This window comes from Cavia porcellus, unplaced genomic scaffold, assembly GCF_034190915.1.
Source record: "Cavia porcellus strain 051 isolate PalLab524CR breed Dunkin Hartley unplaced genomic scaffold, mCavPor4.1 scaffold_7, whole genome shotgun sequence".
NCBI lineage: Eukaryota > Metazoa > Chordata > Mammalia > Rodentia > Caviidae > Cavia > Cavia porcellus.
In genome coordinates this window covers 53,863,773-53,886,763 of record NW_026947490.1, presented here as the reverse complement: position 1 = coordinate 53,886,763, position 22,991 = coordinate 53,863,773, and the positions used below count along the sequence as shown (strand labels likewise).

The window sequence follows — 22,991 nt, the reverse complement described above, 5'->3', positions numbered from 1 at the left end:
AAAGCAAAGCAAAACTTTATCAAATGTTTTTAGTGAATTGATCAATGCCCCATTCCTTTGTCTCATTTGCTGAAACATCTGAGGAATTTCATTTTTCAAAGTTACCTTTAGAGACAATTATGTATCCATATAAGAAAAAATGATATTTTTTATCCTAGTCTGTGTTCTAATCCTGTAACAATATCTGAGAGTGTGTAATTTATATGTAAATAAAGGTTTATGTATTCATTTCATGGTTCAGGAGATCCAAGGCGGGGCAGACATAACTGAGAGGGACTTTTGTCAAAGAGGGCATTCTGGAATGCTGGGATGGAATAGGGTACCCCATGTGAGATGGAGACAGGTTGCATTTCTTCTTCTTATAAAGCCACTAACCCCTTTTGTTCTGTCTCCGTAGGTTTATCATGTTGTATCTTATTGGATTTTATTATATGTGATAGTATAAACAAAATTTTTTATAGACAAGGAGATAATATAGAAACCATTGTTCATTTTCTGTTAGTTGGTTCTAAATACCCTGTAATACTTTCATTCCCTTGAATGGTTTTACACTGTCATGTTGTGTTTGATGCTACAAGATATGAAATTATACTCAAATATTTCAGGAAAGAGACACTATGGTAGCTACTGTTATGACAGGTTATCTTGTGGTGAAACACTATGTTGCTTAAATTGTTCTGTTCTGACCTGTGTTATTATGTTGTTATGTCTTCTTTTATCTTAATCTCCTTCTTTCTTTTAATTTTTTAATAAAAAAAATAAAGCCACTAACCCACCTTGGATAGCTTACTCTCAAAATATCTGATCCTAACTACATGCCCCACCTCCAAAAGCATTAATATATGTCTTTGGGGATTATGCTTCTCACAGACAAGAGGACTTTATTAGTTTAAATATTATTTCTTTATTCTGTTTTTAATCTTTTCTCAACTCTGCTTCATATTGATCCCTCTTTTGCCTTTTTACCAAAAGCTACAGAAGATTGCTGAACCAAGAAACTCCCTGAGGCAGAGATAAAGTCACAGGAGAAGGCTTTTGGCTGTCTTCCCCTCTGTGGGGACTCCTCTGACATTTCTGTCCAACCTCAGTTGAACCGTTTCTGTTCTACTGGGCCTTGGTGTACCGCACCCTGGCATGTCATAGCACCTGTCACCTTGCCTTAATTGGACCTGTTTCCTTGTTTTTTATTGCTTTTCTTCTAGAGTTAAAGTCTGCTTGAAGCGAGGGACAGTGTATTATTTAATTTTGTGGTCAGCACATAACAAATTTTAAACAATTGCTGAATGAGTGATGTGTATGTATTGATCAGGAAGCAAACTCACATTTATGCATTGTAATGCATAGTGTATGAATTGTGAGTGTTTTGTATTTGTGAATGTATGAGAGCAGCCGATCAAACTGCATGTCACCTTCTGGAGGTTCAGTTGTTTCTAGGGTGAATTCCTCTGTATATCTGCACACAGCTACACCGAGTTGCGCAGTTCTCACCTGTGCTGTGGCAGCAGCCCATAGTGTGCGTGGTTGAATCTTGAGTTCATTGTCTTCTCAAGGTAGTTATTAATTATGGTTGTGGTTAATACTTTCTGGAGAAAGGAATTAAACCGAGTGAAAAATGAACTATCCACGGGGTAACCATTATCCCAAACACGGTGTAAGATCCAGGCTCCTCGTCTAGTGCTGAGGAATACCTGATGGAGACAGAGCAAAACAGGGAGACGAGGAGGTTTTAGATGATATTATTTTACACATACTTTGCCTGCTACACATTTTTAAGAGTGTTGGCTACTGAGGATCAGAGGTAAAATACTCGTAAGTGTCACAGGCCGTATTTTGCGGTCTACTGATCTCCAGAAAAAGGCTGCTTCTCTGACACCGAATTCATGAATGGAAACCTGAATATTCCACTCATTCTTCTGTATGTTTCTGAAGTAATGGTTTAAGAATATTCATGGAGATCCACAGTAGCCGAGACTCTCAGGAGAAAGGCTCTAGGATGCTGGGGATACCTGCTAGAGATATTTTCTAGGTTCTTCTTGTCCTCAACAAAGAATTGAACAAGCAAGCACAAAAGGTAGCCAGATTTTACATTTACTAAAGGCAAGAAAAGAAACATGCTTTTTTGAGTGAGTATAGTCCAATTAAAAGGAAGAAAAGAAGTATACTCTTCAGAGTGAGACCAGACAACTGTGAAAGAGAACACAGTGTACAATAGCTCAATGGCAGACAAAGTTGTGTTTTTTAATTAATATTGTTATGTACTGCTATATTCAATTACTATGTCTGATGATATAGACAATTCTATTAAAGATAACAAGAGACAATACAGTAACCATGGTAGAACTCCTTGTACAGCAGTTTTATATGTCTTTTTCGTTTCATGTGTTTATAGAAATATGTTTTGTTTTATCCTGCTTTGTTTTGCTTCTCCCTCTAATATAGAAAGGATAGAAATACATGTTAAGACTCATGCATGTTTAGAACCCATGAGCAGGTTATGAGAACTGATCTTATAACTCATGATGAGATGAACAAATACTTTGAAGAACAAGAGACACTAAGGTACCCGGTGCTGATCGCATAGTGTCATGATGTGAAATCCAGCAATATTATTATTCTTTGTTCAGAGTGCTATGGTTTAGCCTGCTATGGTTTGTTTAATCTCAACATAAATGAAGATATGGATAACTGCATGTATGTTTAAGTGTATAAGACTGATAACCATATTACTAGGTTTTTGTTAGATAGTTGAACAGAACCATTTGTAGTCTCACTGTTTGAATCCCCACTTTGTATGTTTCACTTTTGTGTCTTGAACAACTATTTGTAAGAGCACAATATGTAATCATCAACTAGTGATTTCTTACTTTTTATTTTTTCTTTGAAATTATGTATTATTTCTACCTGTTTTATTTAGTCTTTCTTTAAATAAAATTTTTTTAAAAATTTAAAGAAAAGAATATTCATGGATATTGACACGACTTTGTGGCTATCTGAAGTCTATGACTTTGAAGTCTATTTCAGGACATAGGTGCTATTGTGATAGAGAAAAAGTCACATTATCTAATATGTGGCATCATCTATGCTAACAGTTTTATTAGTACATATTTTCAGAATATAATAATTATATTCATTATGGGGAGTTGGTACCTGTACCTAACACGTCTTATATTTTTCCATTCCCCTACATCTCCTGGTCCCTTTTCCATTTACAAAATCTGTTTTTCTATTTTATATTATCTATCTTTAATTTTTGCTCTTTCATTTATTTACACATTGGGTTTATCAAATAAGAGAAACCATGTGATATTTAAGCTTGTATGTCTGATTTATTTCACTTAACATTATGCTCCCAAATTGCATCCATTTTCCTACAAATGAAATTTAACCTTTTTTATAGCAGCCTCCATTATGTGTAAAAATCATATTTTTTTTACCATTCATCTGTTGATAGATATTCAGGCTGCTTCCATGATTCAGTCATTATAAACTGTGTGTTATAAATACAGGCATGCAGATGTCACTATTATATGAAGTCTTTAACTCTTCTGCGAAGATAGCTGAGAGGGAAATAGTTGGGTCTCATAGAATTTCTATTTTTAGTTTTCTGAGGAATTTCATGCTAGCATTTTACTCATTTAGCTCAATTAATGGAAATTTGTTTATCATCGTAAATATGAGGAACCAACTTTGTGTTTACTGTCTTCTCTGTTTTAATTTTAGCCCCTGAGGCCACAAGTTCTCATAGATTTCTCAGTCTTTTTTGCCTTTTTACAATCAAATTCACATTCTGTATGGCACGTAAGATGCAAACGTTTGTATTAGTGAAGTTGTTGAAAGTAAACAAACCTGTTTTGCTACCCGACTGAGCTCCACAGCGATATCCACTCCAGAATTCCCAATGCCAACCACTATGATTCTTTTTCCTACAAAGTCCTCAGGACTTTTGTATTCCCGACTGTGGAAATAACGTCCTTCAAACTTCTCAATGCCTGTGATGCAAGAAGAGAATTTCTCATTATGAGGAGACATTTTAACAGAGGAAAGTTGTGTTTTGAATAATCTGACCAGCAAGATGTGGAATCTCGGTCACCCAATATTACACTTTGTCCTCAAAATGTTATTTTATATTTTACAGATCTTGGGAGAAAGATAAGTAAACTCAGAGTTGGTGCCTGTATTCTAAATATAGACTATTTACCGCATAAATGATTTATTAGATAGTAGATCTACCTGTCTTGAATCTATCCAAAGTGAAAATTTTATAACAATGACTAATTTTTTCCATTATTACATTATACTGTAAATTCTTATGAAAATAATGAAGCTGGAAAGCACTCATTGCATTGTTTCACTGTCCTCCAAATAGACAGAGCTCTTTCTTATTTTGACATCCCCTCTGCCTTCCAAATGCCTGATGCTCCCAATCTGTGTCTGGCATTTGCAGACACTGTTCCAGTTTGAATGTGTTTATGTCACTTTTCTTGCAAATTTATCCAGATACACACATCGTTATGTCTCTGTAGACAGGCTCTCTCAGCCAAGAAGCAAGTGAAGAAGAAGCTGATAAATGTGAAACAGTTTATTATGTAATTTATAGATTACATTTTAACTGTAAATGATTTCAGAATATACTGCATTTTAACATTCAGAAGTTCAAGGACTTCCATTTACATATGTTTGCATTGGTGTGCAGACTCAGAAAGGTTAGGTGTCAGTCATCCATAATTCAATTAGTCAGTTGGACAATCAAAATCCAGGTTTAAATCCCTTGATTTCTATCTGGTGCTATTCTAATTACTGTTTAGTCCTCAATACCTGAAGAGTTTCTCATGGTAGCCTGATAGGTAGGCATCACGGAAGGGCACTGAGATTTCAAATGGTTTCTGATTTGACAGGATTGATGAAAGTAGAGGGCAGTGGAGCAGAGGTACGGGGAAAGGCTTTAGTTGGGTCTGTGGGTCTGTGTCCTCCTCAGAGATGGACACTATTTTGTCTCATAGAATTCAAAGGGAGTAATTATCTGCTAACTTTGTTTTATTAACCAATGAAAATTCATGACAAATAAGCATTAGTAAGATCTTTTCCCATACTCTAAGATTTCTAAGTTTATAGGTTTGCCAGCTCCTTTGTTTGCTTTGCTTATCACTTGTCCTTTATTTTATTAATTTTACTTTCTTTGGAAGGGAGTGAGATCAGACAAGTGTGCATAAAATTTAAACCATCTGAATGTGGGCTAATTTTTGTTATTTATTAGAAGCTGTAGGATGATGGTAGAAATTTTTGCAAGTGGCTGTTTCTATACTGCCATGGATTATATTGTCCTGGTAACATAAATGTTGAGTGTTACTGAGATTTGTTGAGTGTTCCTGAGATTTCAAAAACTTTATGCTCAATCATTTTACCCTGTAAGTTACTAGAGAAACAATTTTTCTCCCCAACAGACTTTTGGTGACACACCTGGGAAGGACTGAAGCGGTAAGAAGGGATCTGTGTGGTGCCCACTGCAGACCAAGACTCCATCAAAGATGAAGGCCTCCTGCTTCTCATCAGTCTCCACAACCACATCCCACTGTCCACTGATGGAGAAATCTGGACGCTTCCTCACGCTTTGCACTTTTGTCTGAGAGCCAGGGCACAAACACAAGTGACTCATTCTTGAAGTCCTTGGTTTAATCTTTACTCCCCCAGACCCCATAAATCCGAATAGTACAAATCATTTGATTGTTTCATACGAGTGTAGATCCAGTTCCACCCTATAGTGATGTTTCTTTGGGGCCATTATCAAGGTATCAAAGACATCTCATTGAGAATTTAATTTCCATACAAATGGAAAAAGTTGAGACATAATTATGAAATAACAAAGGAGTGACTAAAGCCATAGCAATAATAGTCTCCATCCAGGGAGACTTGTATATGGAAAAAAAAAAATAGTATTTCTTAGGTTTCTCGTATCTGAGCACAGGTCTGTCCATTTTCCCCAAGGTTGGTTTTTGAGTTTCAGAGAGCGATGAATGTCCTATTGTGAATATAGAAATGGACCTTGCATCTATGAGTTGTGGGTGGTAGAGGCAGATAGACTACGGATATCAAGTGATCCAAAAATGTCTTCTTTCAGTTGCTTATAGAAGCTTGATTGTTCTACAATCAGTATGACTTGATTCAATTACTACTGTCATTTTCTTAAGTTCTTAAACATTTTGACTATAAGGTCTTGAGAGAGGACTCTTTCCATGCCACATTGAAATATTGTCAATTTAGGTTCTGATGAGCAAAGTTCCCCAAACTTGTACTCAAGTGAAACCTTCAAAGTATTATTTCATTATAAATCCTGAGTTTCTAGATGAAATCTTACTAATGACTTTTTTCTTCTGATTATAGTACATACACACACACACACACACACACACACACACACACACACTGCAATATTTAATTTCTATTGTACCTTAAAGTGAATGTATTTCAGGAGGTCAAAGTGTTTGGCATACATCCTGAGGTAGTCCATAAGTCTGGAGTTGTGCATGTAGTTGGGAAAATGATCTGGAACAGGAAAATCACTGAAGCACATCATCTCCTTAGAAGTATTGATGGTCACAGATTTGTAGATACTAGGCATTTTCTCTGAGGAATTTTTCTGCAGGAGAAAAACTCTCTTAATACGAGAAAACTTATAATTCTAAAAAAAGTCAAAATAAAATTTTTATAGGAGAATTTAAGCTCAGGTATAATAAAACAGTACATTGGATTTTATTTTCTCCATTTGTTAAAGAAAACAGAGTCAATAATAAGACACATCTGCTTTCTCAGTAAGAAGGAGGGAAATCAGTAATGAATGATGTCTTAAAAATGGTAACATAACAATGTTTACTTGGACATCTATACTCAGTAAAGATATGCTTCAAAAGTGGAAGTGAAAGAAGCATATTTTCAGAAAAACAAAAGCTGAGATAATTTGTTGCCAGCAACCCAACATTATGCAAAATGCAAAAGGAAGCATTTCAGGCTGATGGGGAATGACTCAAGAAGGAAGCATGCAAATGCAAGAAGAAACAAAAAACAGATTACTGTAAAAATACTGACCATTTAAATAAAATTAATAATAATAATATCTTGTGGGTTTATAACATAGGAAATCAGTCACATAACACAAACATAGTAATGGAAAAATGGAGTTAAATTTTTGTGAGATTTCTGCTTTTTTCAGAAAGTGGTAAAAGTACAAACATAAAGTAAAAAGTAGTAAGTCATGAATGCTTTGAAATTTTAAGGATGACCATTAATAATAGTTGAAGGACACAATCCATTTATTTAATGCACAAGAAAAAAAGAAAAAAATATATATGCTAGCGAAACTAAAAGAAAATGAGAGGAAGAAAACCACAGAGTCCTGAGTGCACCAATGAGGACCCTGCCGGCCAGGGAGAAACAGGAAGGTGGCCACGCACCCCCTCCTCACCAGACAGTTGGCATGCACAATTGGGAGAGAAGTGCTACCCAGCCCATAAGCAACTGGCTGATTCAGAGGAACACAGGCTGAGGTGATAACAACTGAAGTAAAGAAACAACCTAACCCTTGTATTGTTTGCTTGGCTCTGCAGGCCTAAAATCAGTAGCTTGAGCAACTATTTAGAGGAAAACAATAAGCAATATAGTAACTATTGTGGATGTGCTACTGTCTTATCACTGTTTCGTTTTGTTTCATTTGTATTCTGTTTTATTCCCTTTAAAATAAAAAAGAAAATGAGTATAATAAAGGTTTGAAACAAAAATATAAAACATCATCCATTAAAGCTTCATATATTTATGTATCATGTATAAATACTCCAGTTAATATAATGAATAAGCAAAAAACCAAAAATACTAAGCAAATATTATCTTTATGCTAGTTATAAGAAACAAAGTTAGAATAAAAGATACCTATAACATGAAAACACCAACCCAAGGGCCACTGAAGTTACTCTATTAATAACAAACAAGCATCATGGCAGAATTAGAGCTAATGAAGGAGAAATCATAATGATATAAAGATCAAGTCTACAGTAATATATAAAAATCTTAAATTGAAAGATAGCTAGTAACATAGTTTCAAAATATTTAAGTAAAAAGGATCAGAATTACAAGGATAAACTGACCAACTCATTCACAATGGAAGAACTTAACTCTTTAATGGAAGAATGTAACTGATAGGACCACAGAACAAGAGTTGGTAAGGACATAGAATATTAAAGAACTCAAACAATTGAGTTTAATTGACATGTATAGATAAATAAATCCTGCAATTTTAGATTGTGCATTGCTTGAGATATATTTCCAGTATAGGCATTACTGTGTCCCATTAAAAAGTCTAAGAAATTCTAAAGGACTAAAACAGAGTATTTTTTCCAATCATAGTAGAATTAAATTGCAAATTAATAAGACATACATACTCCTAAACTCTTCAATTTTTTAGAAATTAGTCAACATAAGTAAAAAAATCTTTGTATTAAGAATTATATTATGGGAACAAAACAGTTAGAAGAGGCAGATGCATAGTGTAAGAGCGTAGTTCAGGAAGGAAGAAAAAATTTCAAGCCCACTTGTCCGGCACCGCGTCTGTCCCACAGAATGAGGCACACGAACACTTTGTCTCTGCAGGCTCCTTTATTGACTGGGCTACAACCTCAATACACGTCCGTCCTTGACGGCTTCCTACGTGTTGTGCGTCGGGCACTTCCTATACTTGGGCTTATATAGCTAATGTTATCCAATCATGGGATTACACGTGGGGACAGGCGATTGGGTGGCAACAAGGAAGCAATCAATCATTACCATATATGGCGGGGACAGTAAGCCGAGCAAGAACCAGGAAGCAGGATGTGTGCGCCATCTTGGGCACACGATGGGCGGGGGAGCAGCGAGGTGGTAGGCGGACGCCATCTTGTGGCTATATTCTCATGGGTAATACGGCAGGCTCCCAATACCCATTAAGTCCCAAATCAACAATAGCATAAATAGGTGAACAGCATAAATGCAAAATAATGTAGAACAGAAAATAATCAATACAAACAGAAATAATGACATACAAATAAAAATACACAATGGGAAAGAAGATACTCCAACTTTGATTTTTAGAAAATTAATAAAGTTGATAAACTTTTAGCAAAATTGACAAGAAGAAGGAGGAGGAAGATAAGAATGAGGAAGAAGAAGAGAAAGAGAAGAATAAGAAAGAGGAGACATAAATCATCAGTATCAGGAATAAAAATGGAGCACCACTATAGATTATCTACAATAAAAAGACTATGATAATGTTATGAATAGTACTCACAAACTATCAATTTGGATAAAGACAAATTCCTTGAAAACAATACACAACCATTTTAACAGAAGAAAGAATTTTGAAAGCCTAAAATCTATGCAAGTTAAAATTTAAAAATTTATGTCTGTTGAATTTGTCATTAAAAACTTTACAAAGAAAACTTTGGGTTCAGACAACCTCACAGATGAATTCTTCTGAAGATTTAAAGAAAGAAGAATGTAATCTCACATTAATTCTTTAAGAAAATGGAAAATCAAGAAGTATTTTTTAATTCATTTCATAACATTAAGTTAGAAAACTGACATAAATATTATATTAAGGAAAAACTTGTGCTACAATGTGTGCGATAAACATATTCCATAATATCAGCAAATTGTACCTATTAGCAATATAGAAATATCTGCAAAAATATGGGTCAAATGTAGCAGAAAATAAAAATATTTTAAAGTGACCACATATGAATTTCTCTAGGAACAAAACTTGGCTTTATCATTTTAATAATACTGAAATACACTGAATTAACAGAATAAACAGAAAAAGCATCTGACAAGATTAGGTAATGTAGAAAATCACTTGTTAAAATAACCTACGTTCATGCGTTAAAAGAAGTTCTACACAAATTATACATTGATGATAACTTTTCTTAATCTATAAAAAACATTGAAAAATTATGTTTATTGGTAAAATATCAATCTGTTTCTCTCCAAGACTGGGAAGGAGAACTAATATTCTTCTATACTTTTAATAGAAGAAAAAAGAATTACTTTCTATCACTACTTTTATTCAGCATTATTTAGAAGCTCTGGCTAATGCAGTAAAGAAGAAAAATAAGCAAGATACATAAATATTGGAAAGAAAGGAGAGTTATTAAGAATTTACCATTATGTACATAGTAAATCAAAGTGAATTTACATATAAAGCATTAGTGAAATTAACAAGATGTCTGGGCACAAGGATAATATTAAAAATAACTGTTTCATACACTAGCAACAAATTAAAAATGAAACCCTTGTGATTGCCACCAGTTATAGCAGCATAAAATCATCAAATATCTGGAAACACTTAACGAAAGACATATAGAACTTTGACACTAAAAATTATGTGACGAAGTGAGAGTTCCACAGTTTTGCATAATATGAGACTACTCAGTATTAAGATTTTAATCTTTCTAAAGTTTATCCACAGGTCAGTGCAATAGTAAATTATGCTCTACTGGATTTTTTGATGGAAATTGACAAGATAATTTTAAAATTTATAGGGAAATGCAATTTTCCTTGAAAGGTCAAGACAATGCTTAAGAAAAATGAAAATATCAATTTTGTTACAAAGATGAAGCGATTAAGAGAGTAATGGAAAAACAGACCAATGGAAAAGAATTAAGAAGTAAGCACAAATAAATAGTTACCTGATTCCCAAAAGAGAAAAAAATAATCAAAAGGCACTGTTGCAATTTAAGGGAATGGATGAACCTTTCAGTAATGGTACTGTATCATTTGGTTATCCGTATAAGAAACAAAGGAACTGATTCTCTGTATCTCACTGTACACAAAAGGAAATTCAAATTGGATCAGAGACATAAACATTAACAGTACATAAGTAAAGGTTTTGGAAGAAAATATGAGAATATGTACAGCACTCTTCTGTGAATATGTTTCTTAAATATCCAACAAAAAATAAGAATCATAAAAATCTTTATAACCTGGATTCCTTTAAAATTAGCCTCTCCGGCTTCACTTGGAGAACTGCTGAGCTGCCGACGGATGGGCGGGCCCACACTATCAGCCTAGCCCAGCCTGTTTAGCTGCCGCACCTGGCCATAGGCCTGCAGAGGAGGAGCTGGGCAGATCTGGGGTGCCCTCACCGGCCTCTCTGCATGTCTGGAGGACTCTGGATATCTCCGCCCAGACTGCTGGAGTTCCCCCAGGCTTCCAGGTGCAGTGAAGGGGAGAGGTGGGTTTGAGGCTTCCACATCAGCCTCCCCATTCTGGCTTCACTTGGAGAATTGCTGAGCTACCGACGGGTGGGCTGGCACACACTATCACACTAGCCCAGCCTGTTTAGCTGCCGCGCCTGGCCATTGGTCTGCAGAGGAGGAACTGGGCAGATTTGGGGTGCCTTAATCGGCCTCTCCATGTGTCTGGAGGACTGTGGATATCTCTGCAACCAGGGAGGGTCCACAGGTTCCTGAAGCACTGCAGCCTGTGGTGAGTACCCTAACCCGGCTGAGATTGAAGAACTGTGGAGCTTCCAAGGGGTAGGTGGGCGCACAGTGTCCCTGAGGCCCAGCTTGTCTGGAACTGTGGAGTTCTGAGCAAGCAGAGGAGGACCACTGGTTCTGTAGGCCCAATGGCTTGGGGTAGCACGGTGCCATAGTCTCAGTAGCTCCAAACATAGAAGGGGATTTTCAACAGATCCTGAGGAAGCTTTCAAATAACACTTGAAACACAGAAATATAGGAAAATGACAAAACGAAAGACCAAATTACAACCTCAAACCTCCAGCCCATCTCAAGAAACCCTAGGAGTGATGGATATAGAAGAAAATATATCCCATCCACCTCATATATCGGACACAATAGCCACTGAAATAGACAAGCACTCCAGGAAGCTTTAAAGAAATTCAAACTCGAAATAATCTCCCAGATAAAAGAAGAAATGATAAAAGAAATGAAAGAGAGTCTAAATATATCTAAAGAAAACACAGATAAAAAATTGGAGGAACTAAACAAAAAGATAGAATCCCTAGACGAGCAATATAAGAAACAAACAGAATACATAATGCAGATGCACAGAGATATACAGGAAATAAAAAACTCCACTGAAAGTTGTAAAAACCGCCTTAATGAAAGTGAAGATAGAATTTCAGACCTTGAAGACAGGATTGCAGCTAGTGAACAGGAAAGCAAAGATCTTTTGAAAATAACAAGGAATCAGGAAACAACAATTCAACAACTGCAAGATGATGCAAAGAAGAATAACATAAGAATGATAGGGATTAATGAAAGAGAGGGAGACAACATGAAGGATGTCAGGAGGATATTTAGAGAAGTAATAGCTGAAAATTTCCCAAGCATGAGATCAGAAACTGACATCAGGATCAGTGAAGCATATAGAACTCCAAACAGTCATAACCAAAATAAAACTACACCCAGACATATAATAATCACCATCCCAGAAATCCAACACAAAAATAGATTATTAAAAGCTGTCAGAGAGAAAAGACAGATCACTTATAAAGGAAAACCTATCAGAATCACAGCATACTTCTCAGCACAAACGATAAAGTCAAGAAGAGCATGGAGTGAAGTATTCCAGATCCTAAAGCAAAATGATTTCCAACCAAGACTGATATATCCTGCAAAACTATCATTCAAAATAGATGGTGCAATATGATACATCCATGACAAAGAACAGCTGAAGAACTTCATGAACACCAAACCAACCCTGCAAAAAATATTGAAAGACAGTTTAGATACACAAAGGAAAAAACCACTAAGCAAAGCAAATAATTAAACAGAACAGAAAGATAAAGATGCAACAGCAGAGAGATAACATTCCTACAATTAACCAGCATTTAACAGTAATAACCATTAATGTAAATGGTCTCAATGCACCAATCAAAAGAAACAGACTAGCAGAATGGATCAAGAAACAAAATCCAACCATATGCTGTTTACAGGAAACCCATCTAACCCAGAAGGATACTCACAGACTGAAAGTCAAAGGATGGAAAACAATTCTTCATGCAGCAGGAATCCAAAAAAAGGCAGGAGTAGCCATTCTGTTTGCAGACAATGTGAACTTTAAACCAACAATGACCATAAAGGACAAAGAAGGTCACTACATACTCGTAAGGGGAAAACTCCAAGAGGAAGAGATAACTATCTTAAATATATACGCACCAAACTCCAGAGCACCCAGTTATATAAAACAATTATTAACAGAAATGAAAACTCAAATTATCAGTAACACAATTGTAACAGGAGACCTTAATACACCACTGACACCAAGGGACAGATCAACCAGACAGAAAATGAGCAAAGAAATAACAGAACTGAATCACACCTGTGAACAAATGGGTTTGATAGACATATACAGAATGTTCCACCCAACAACATCAGAATACACATTCTTCTCAGCAGTACATGGATCATTTTCTAAAATAGACCATATATTAGCTCACAAAACATATTTAAGCAAACGCAAATGAGTTGAAACCATCCCTTGCATATTATCGGATCATAGCGCTCTGAAATTAGAAATTAATGACAAAGGATACTGCAAAAATTCCGCAAACACATGGAAACTAAATAACACACTCTTGAGTAATCAGTGGGCCACAGAAGAAATTAAACAATACCTAAAAGGAAATGAAAATGCAGATACAACTTACCGGAATTTGTGGGATGCAATGAAAGCCATCCTGAGAGGAAAATTTATTGCACTGAGTTCCCACATCAGGAAAACAGAACGAATACAAATAAATAACTTGATGCTACACCTCAAACAGCTAGAAAAAGAAGAGCAAGTCAAGCCCAAAGCCAAAAGAAGAGAGGAAATTATAAAAATCAGAGCAGAAATCAATGCAATAGAGACTAAGAAAACAATCCAAAGAATCAACGAATCAAAGAGTTGGTTCTTTGAAAGAATAAATAAAATCGATAAGCCCCTAGCCAACCTTATTTAAAAAAAGGGAAGAAAAAGCTCAAATTCATGCAATAAGAAATGAAAAAGGAGAAATCACTACAGACCCCATAGAAATACAGAGGATCATCAACACCTATTTCGAAAACCTCTACTCTCAAAAGTTTGATAACACAGAAGAAATAGACAGATTCTTAGAAGCATATGAAGTACCAAAGCTAGATCAAGAGGATATAAAACTGTTGAATAACCCAATCTCTGCTAATGAAATTGAAAATGTAATTAAGTCCTTACCCACCAAGAAGAGCCCAGGCCCAGATGGATTCACTGCAGAATTCTACAAGAAATATAAAGAAGACCTAATGCCGACACTCCTCAAACTATTCAATGAAATTGAAAGGGAAGCAATCCTTCCTAAGTCATTCCTGGAAGCAAATATTACTCTAGTACCAAAACCTGAGAAAGACCCAACTATAAAAGAGAACTATAGACCGATCTCCCTAATGAACAGAGATGCAAAAATCCTCAATAAAATATTGGCAAATAGGATCCAGCAAATCATCAAGAAGATTATACACCATGACCAAGTGGGATTCATCCCAGGAATGCAAGAATGGTTCAACATACGCAAATCAATAAATGTAATCCACCATATCAATAAAGCCAAAAATAAGAATCACATGATCATTTCTATAGATGCAGAAAAAGCCTTCGATAAGGTCCAACACTTATTCATGATAAGAACTTTACAGAAAATTGGAATAAATGGTCTTTACCTCAATATAATAAAGGCCATTTATGACAAACCAACAGCCAGCATCATACTAAATGGCCAAAAATTGAAAGCCTTTACTTTAAAATCGGGCACAAGACAAGGATGTCCTTTATCACTGCTCCTATTTAATATAGTACTGGAAGTACTAGCCAGAGCAATTAGGCAAGAAAGAGAAATAAAGGGTAAAGATAGGAAAAGAAGAAGTTAAACTATCATTGTTTGCAGATGACATGATACTCTACATAGAAGACCCCCTAAACTCCATTGAAATACTCTTAGATACAATAAATAAATTCAGTAATGTGGCTGGATACAAAATCAATACTCAGAAATCAATAGCATTCCTATACACGAACAACAAAATTACAGAGAGGGAAATAAGAGAAACTGGACTATTCACATTAGCAAGCAAAAAAATGAAATATTTAGGAATTACTCTTACGAAAGAAGTGAAAGACTTATACAGTGAAAATTATAATACACTGAAAAAGGAAACTGAAGATGATCTCAGAAAATGGAAAGACATCCCTTGCTCATGGATAGGAAGAACAAACATTGTGAAAATGGCCATTCTACCAAAACTGTTATACAGATTCAATGCAATCCCAATAGAAATACCATCAACATACCTTATAGATCTAGAGAAATCACTCCTAAATTTCATCTGGAACCAGAAGAGACCTAGAATCGCAAAGGCAATTCTAAGCAGCAAAGACAAAGCAGGAGGCATCACAATCCCTGACTTGAAGTTATACTACAAAGCAACAGTAGTAAAATCAACATGGTATTGGAATCAAAACAGAGCCGAAGATCAGTGGAATAGATTAGAAGGTACAACCACAACTACGAACACACTCAACCACCTTATCTTTGATAAAGGAGCCAAGCAGGTTCACTGGAAGAACGACAGTCTCTTTAATAAATGGTGCTGGAAAAACTGGCTCTCCATTTGACGAAAACTAAAGCTAGACCCATGTCTATCACCATGTACTAAATTAAAATCTAAATGGGTCAAAGATCTGAATATTAAAACAGAAACACTAAATCTATTGGAAGACAAATTAGGTAGAAACCTTGGAGACATAGGAGTAGGTAAAGAATTCATGAACAGGACTCAAACCGCACGGGAAATACTTCCCAGAATCAATAACTGGGACCACTTCTTATTAAAAAGTTTCTGCATGTCAAAAGAAATCTCCAGCATAGTGAAAAGAAAACCCACAAACTGGGAAAAGATTTTAGTGAACTCTCTCTCAGACAAGGGCCTCTTGTCTAAAACATATAAAGAATTAAAGAAACTCAGACCTCCAAAATTCAAAGATCCAATCCAAAAATGGGCATCTGAGATGAATACGCAATTCTCAGAAGAAGAAATGCAAATGGGAAATAAATACATGAAAAAATGCTCATCATCATTGGTCATTAGAGAAATGCAAATTAAAACCACACTGAGATACCATCTCATTCCTGAAAGAATGGCCAGGATCAAGAAAACCAACAACAAATGCTGGAGAGGCTGTGGGGAAAAAGGAACTCTCTTGCACTCCTGGTGGGAGTGTAGACTGGTACAGCCTTTGTGGAGATCTGTCTGGAGATTTCTCAAAAAGTTGGGACTGGAAATCCCATTTATTCCAGCTATTCCACTTCTAGGCATATTCCCAGAAGAACTGAAAGCATCATACCACAGTGATATATGTGCACCTATGTTTATAGTAGCATAATTTGTAATCGCCAGATCTTGGAAACAACCCAAGTGTCCATCAACTGAGGAATGGATAAAAAAGTTGTGGTATTTCTATACAATGGAGTATTATTCAGCTATAAAGAAGGATCACATTGAGATATTTATCAATAAATGGGCGCAGCTTGAGACCATACTCATAAGTGAAATAAATCAATCTCGCATGTGTGAATACCGAATAGTTTCCCTAATGTAAGTAATGATTCAAATATATAAAAATATGTGGTAATCATGATTCCCCATTAGGTGGCCTTGAAGCCTTATAAAGTTTTCACTCATTAATTAGAAAGGCTTTATTCTGGGCTTCTTGATATGAAAATATTTGAAGCTAGAGTATATGAAGTTTTATCCAAATATTTCAAGGAAAAAGACACTATGGTAACTACTATTAAGTCGGGTATATGGTGGTGAAGTACTAGGTTGTTGAAACAGTCATGCTGTGACCTCTATTGTTATATTGTTATGTCCTGTTTTATCTCAATCTCCCCCTTATTGTTTTAAAAAAATTATTTAGTCATTTCTTATGTTTGTCTTAATTAAAGAAAAAATTCAAAAAATTAGGATATATAAATAGTAACTCTTTTTGATTTCCTATTAACTTGTTTTGAAGTCCTGTAGTACTCCCACGATCTTGTTTTGACTGATTAGACTCTGTTCCATTCTATATGGTAGTATCAAGTTTGAAGACATAGGCAACTACTTTGAAGACAATAAGATTCACTAAGATACCCATTCTGGTTTGACTATTGTCTTCTTTGGAAGTCCTGTAATGCTTACAATGCCTAAGTTTTATTGGTCTTGTTCTCTACTGTTTTGTCCAACTTTATAATATCTAATGAGATAGACAATTCTTTTTAAGGAAACAAGGGACAACGTTGATAACCATTGTTGATAAACTTGTACTCTGTTCTACATCATGTGCTATGTCTATCCTTGGTATTGACTGACAGCTTTGTTTTGCCATATTTGACTGTATTCTCCCCCCCCCAAAAAAAAGTCATAAGCACTAAGGAGTAATGAAATCCAAAGTGTGTGAATTTTGTTGTAAAAAAGAGAGGAAAAAAAAAAAAAGAAAAAGAGCTCTAACGGATATAACAGCAAGTGTGTTTAGGGGTGTTAAATAGCTGACTGTATCAATGTTTTTGGATCATTGAACACAGCTGTTTGCAGTCTACCTGTTTGAATGTCCACCTTGTTTCTTTGATACTGTGATTTGAGGAACTATTTTCAAGATGATAATATGTAATCTACTAACAGGTGATTTCTTACTGTTATGTTTTTGTTTTGTTTTATTTTGTTTTTGTAGTTCTGTATTACGTGTACCCTTGCACCGCTTTGTTTTGTTTTGTGTTTTTCTCTTTTTCCTCTTAAATAAAAAAAATAAAATAAAATTAAAAGCCTCTGTCAAAGATGACATTGTAGTAGTAAAATGATATTCCACAGAGTAGAAGGAGATAGTCATAACAAATTGTGTACAATGAAAGACACATATACAGTGTAAGAGAAATTTTATGACATAAGAAAATATAGACAATCAGATTAGAAATAGACAAAAGACTTGAACAAGTTTTTCACAGAAGAGTATTACCAAACTGCCAGCAAGCATAGCAAAGAATGTTCAACATTTATACTCACAAGGGAAATGCAATATACGAGGTACAAGAGACACCACTAACCTAGCCTTCAGAATAGCCCAAACGAAGAGCTAGCAGGACTAAATGCTTGGAAAGGTATGATGCTCTCGTGTTATTGATGCACGTGAAGATCATTATGCTCATGTTAGAGTACTGCCTGACATTAGCCACTGTGCCTGTACTTTGAACCAGGATTTTACACAAGATAAACAAGTACATATCTAACAAACCTCTGTGCAACAATGTCATAGTACCTTCACCAGTAATTATCAAATCCAAAGTCTATTGACAAAATAATGAATGAATTACTCATATATTCAGTGTCATGCCACATGGAAATAAGCTTTTAAATGAATTACTTTTATTCTCATATAGTAAGTGGATTTGCCATACACAAATGGTGCATAAAGGAAATCAGACACAAAGACACACTGCATAAATAACCCAAAAATAATAAACAGGAAAATGAATGAATTGTGGCATATTGTTATACCAGAACACTACATAGCAATAGAAAACACAACAGGAACTATTGTTGCAATCCCGATTTAAATGAATCTCAAGAATATAAATGGGGATGCTGGGGATTTAGCTCAGCAGCCTAAGCACCTGCTTTGCAAGGGCGTGCTCGTGAGTTTGATCCCTGGTACCAAAAAAATAAAAATAAAAATAAAAAAGAACATAAATGGTAAGTGAGAGATCCAATACAAAGAAAGGCATAAATACAAAATTACGAGTATCATTAAGAGCATTTTAAAGAGGTCCAGGAATACAGTTTAGCAGCACAGCGCCTGCCTGGCAAGTGTGAGGTTGTGAGTTCAGTCCCAGTACCACTAAATCAAAACAAAACAACACAAAAAGTGCATTTTAAGGCATTAGAAACGAAACTAGTTGTTATCTCTGAGTTTGGCCGAGTACTGACTTTATGCAATACACAAGAATCTTATAAAGTTCTAGAAATATTCTTCATTTTGATCAGGTTGAACAGATGGATAAATATGCAATAATTATCAAGTTGTACATTTAAGATTAGCGTGCTTATGCACAATGAATATATTCAACATAATTTTTACATGAATGACTGCACAGCTCACATTAGACAAAAGAGTGAAATTAGCTTTTACATGAAGACAAACCTAAAGACAAATATCACAATAAGATGGAAACTAAGTTACATGATGAAAGATGTGCATATCAAGTTCTAACAAAAAGATAGTTTAGCAATATTGATACTAATGCCATATGCTTTATGGTAAAAATAAAAAGGTGTTTCATATTAATGAAAGGAAGATCAGAGAAGATCTTTGTGAGCCACTCACCCCAGATCCTCTTTCAGCCTTCTTACTTCTGAATTCTTTTTTTTTCTTTTTTTCTACTGGGGATTGATTCAAGACCTCATGCTTGCCAGGCAGGCATTTGTATCACTGAACTAAATTCCTGGCCACTTCTCAATTCTTTGTCCCAAAAAACTACTTCTTACTGAGATTTTCTATGATCCTTTATTTAAATTTTACATATTTTTCCTATTATCTGTATTTTGTTTCATAACATATATGAAGCATTGTATATTATATGTACATATATATGAAGTTTTTCATATAAGAGAAGCTATGTGGTTTTAAAGCTTGTGTGTCAGAATTACTTCACTAAACACTAGAATTTTTATATTCAAATTTATTAATCTATTCCCTGGCATCTTAAAAATGCCTGGCATATAGGAAGTGTTCAAAAATATTTGTTGAATAAATGAATGAACTCTTGAATTAAAGAAGAAACAAAATGAATACTTAGAATAAAATGTCAAAACCAGTAGATTGCAGAGAGAAAGCTGAATGATAACAAAACCATGTTAGAGTGTCTGAGGATAATGGGGATGCTCTTTGGGCACTAGTTGCCACCAGGATCACCAAGAAGATGTCCCTGTGGGAAAGTTAGGCCAATTATCTTGCCAGCAGGGCCAGATGCCATAAGGGTGAAGAGGTCTCACATTCTAGCTGTTGACACATGATTTGGGTTAAGATAAAAGCCAGGAGCAACAGAAGAATATTGGCCTATCGACACACGTGTAGAATGCCATCCAACACTGGTGGGTAGAGTGGCCCTCTATGATTGTCAGAACTGGAAAATGTTAATAAGAAATCCTAGACTTCAAGGGTATTTCAGAGTATAGTAGAATGAAACACTGGAAGAAGATGGAGCGACCTAGGAGTTTGAACATATTTAACATTCAGCACCAAGCTCAACATTCTTAAGGCAATAGGTCTCTTGCAAGCAAGAGCTGAAAGGGGTGAAAAAGTCATTGCCCTGTGGCAGCTGAGAAAGGGAGACCTGCAGAAGTGACCACAAAGAGAATATAAAATTGCATGGTAAAAGTCCAGCAATGGAAGATCCTACTCTACTACCAAAATCTGTGAACTCTTTAACCTTGGACACAAACTAATCTGAGCAACTGAAATGATCTTCAAACACTATCCTTTTCTGATATTTCTGAGGATCATATGCAATTTATGATATTTTGAGTAGTATCTCATCAATTTCATGCCTAAATTGAAATTGACATATTTCCTCAATCATTAACACAAGCAAGAAGATTAGGGTCGTTAAACAATTCTTTAAACATGATGTGCTCTACGTTGCAGTACAGAAACCTTTATCCAAATTGTTACAACAAACTAGGATGGGTGTAGGGGAGCGAAAATGGGGAAAAGGGAAAAAGTGCAAGTCAGTGACAGTGTTGTCTTTTAGTTCATTAAAAAAGGAGGTTTGTGCTAATATTGATTAGAGAAATGTTTATGCCCATATCCTGTACCCTGAGCAACTACTTTAAAGATAACAACATGTATTTATTGTTATTCTTCTATTATATTGTTACAAAATACTGTTTCACCTTTTTCATAAAATAAGAAAATAAATCATTACAACTACTTTAAGAAATTGCATGCTTAAAATTAAATAAAATCCAAACTTACTTGAAATCGCCACAGTCCTCCAATATCGTTATTTCTTTCAAAGCAGGTGGGCTCCAAATCTTCATCTAAGCAGCATTTGATGGCACCAAGGCCACTAATTCCAGCTCCAATCACAGCAATCTTCTTTTTGACCATGGTGCTTGGCTGGTTGGTAGAAACTGAGAATTCTATCACCACATGTAACAAAAATTACTTTACCACAAGATGTAGAGTTTGCTATCCTTAATTTTTATTGTGATTAGCAATGAGAATACCAATATGTTGATTACCTGTGAAAGACTGATAGATATAAGGGATACCAAAATGCACAAAACCCAATCATCCTTGATTTTGTTTGTAGTCAGGAAGAAAAACATAATCACTCAATTCCAGATTATAAGATAAACTCAATATTATACTATACCAAGGAACAAGGGCAGGCAGCACAGAAGAGGAATACTTGACCTACTAGAGACAGAGTCCTGGGTGTAGAATTTAAGGGTAAATGAATTGGAGTTAGCTAGGTATAAGGCCCAGAGAAGTGGAGGTGGTGGTGGTGGTGTGTCTGTGTCTGTGTCTGTGTGTCTGTGTGTGTATCTGTCTCTGTGTGTGCTGACATTCTAGACAGCAGATGCAACATAAATGAAGTCAGAAGTTGAATTTAGTAAGTCAGAGCCTAACATAGGTGCATTATATATCCAGGATGTGGTCATCTATGATCTAAGACAGAGGAGTTTCAGTGGTTTAGTGGGTAGAAGCCATTTTATAAGAAGAGAACATAAAACTAGACACTATAACTTGTTCATCACACTCCGCAAAGCCTATAAAAAGAAAATAAATCCCACATGTTGATTTCTCATGTTGTTTTCTCTCTTATTTAACGACATAATAAAAGTTAACTGAAGTTACTGGGAAATGTTTAGAAATAATATTTTTAGAATTATTAAGTATCAACACTTAGTACATCTAAGATTTAGACTGTAGATCTATTCATTTATTTTCTCCCTCTATTTGTTCAACAAACACAGATTTCCAGCTATGGACCATGTACTGTGCTTGTTGCTGAAGCCACAAAGAAAGATATGACACAAGTTTGATCTCAGGGGCTCAATCTACAGAAGAAAGTGCAGATAAACACATTACACAGTGACTGTTTAGGTCAAGATGCTTCAGTGTTACTGAGCCACTTGCAGTGACTGTGTAGACCCATGCTTGTATTTGATGCAAACTGCTTAGTAAAAATTCAATTTTCATGGCAAAAATGCCTTTCTTAGAGCTAGAGGTATGATACTCTAGTGACACACACACATCAGTGTTTTAACAGGGCAACCAATAATAGCTAAATCCTGGAAGCAGCCGTATACTCATCAAAAGGAGATTGGTTAGAGAAAAAGTATTATCTATACAAAATTGGATAGTACTCAGCTGAAAAAGAAAAATAAATTTGAGACATTTGTGAGGAAATGGGTGCACTTGGAAAATACTATGTTGAGTGAAATAAATTAGACTTAACTACCATGTTGTAATTCTCTTTTGAGTAAGGTGGAGTACAGAGAGCACAATAAAAGATGGATAGAAGGCAAGAGGGTGGATCCCTTGCAAATAGGAAGGGGTCCAAGAGAATGTGGGTGGGAAATGAATGGGAGGGGAAGAAAAAAGAAGTAGAATAAAGATATGCCATGCACAGGAATCTAATAACATCAATGAATGTAAACATTATAAACATAGATGTAAACGTTATACGTTATAAACATGAGATAAAATTAATACAAAAAAGTATTAAAATCGAGAAAGGGAATTTAAAAGGGGAGAGAAGAAGGCAGGAGGGAAGAGATAGGGGCTTTTAAAAAGTAACCAAACTATATTACGTTACCCGTATCCACTCCCTAAAATGATTGTAAACTGGATGTACTATGAACATATACCAATAAAAGATTTAAAAAGAAAAAGGA

General features: G+C 35.3%; 1 protein-coding gene across 1 annotated transcript in view; it reads right to left on the bottom strand.

Moving 5' to 3' along the window:
- LOC100733122 (flavin-containing monooxygenase 5-like) overlaps window positions 1-21,224 on the bottom strand; it is a 32,352-nt gene extending 11,128 nt beyond the window's left edge. The window contains exons 1-5 of the mRNA XM_063252415.1: window positions 21,061-21,224; window positions 6,446-6,634; window positions 5,458-5,620; window positions 3,847-3,989; window positions 1,489-1,688 (exon numbers count right to left, since the gene is read on the bottom strand). Coding sequence (XP_063108485.1) covers window positions 1,489-1,688; window positions 3,847-3,989; window positions 5,458-5,620; window positions 6,446-6,634; window positions 21,061-21,195 — 830 coding nt within the window. The 5' untranslated portion in view covers window positions 21,196-21,224. The remainder of the gene's footprint in view (window positions 1-1,488; window positions 1,689-3,846; window positions 3,990-5,457; window positions 5,621-6,445; window positions 6,635-21,060) is intronic.
- Window positions 21,225-22,991: the final 1,767 nt, after the last annotated feature.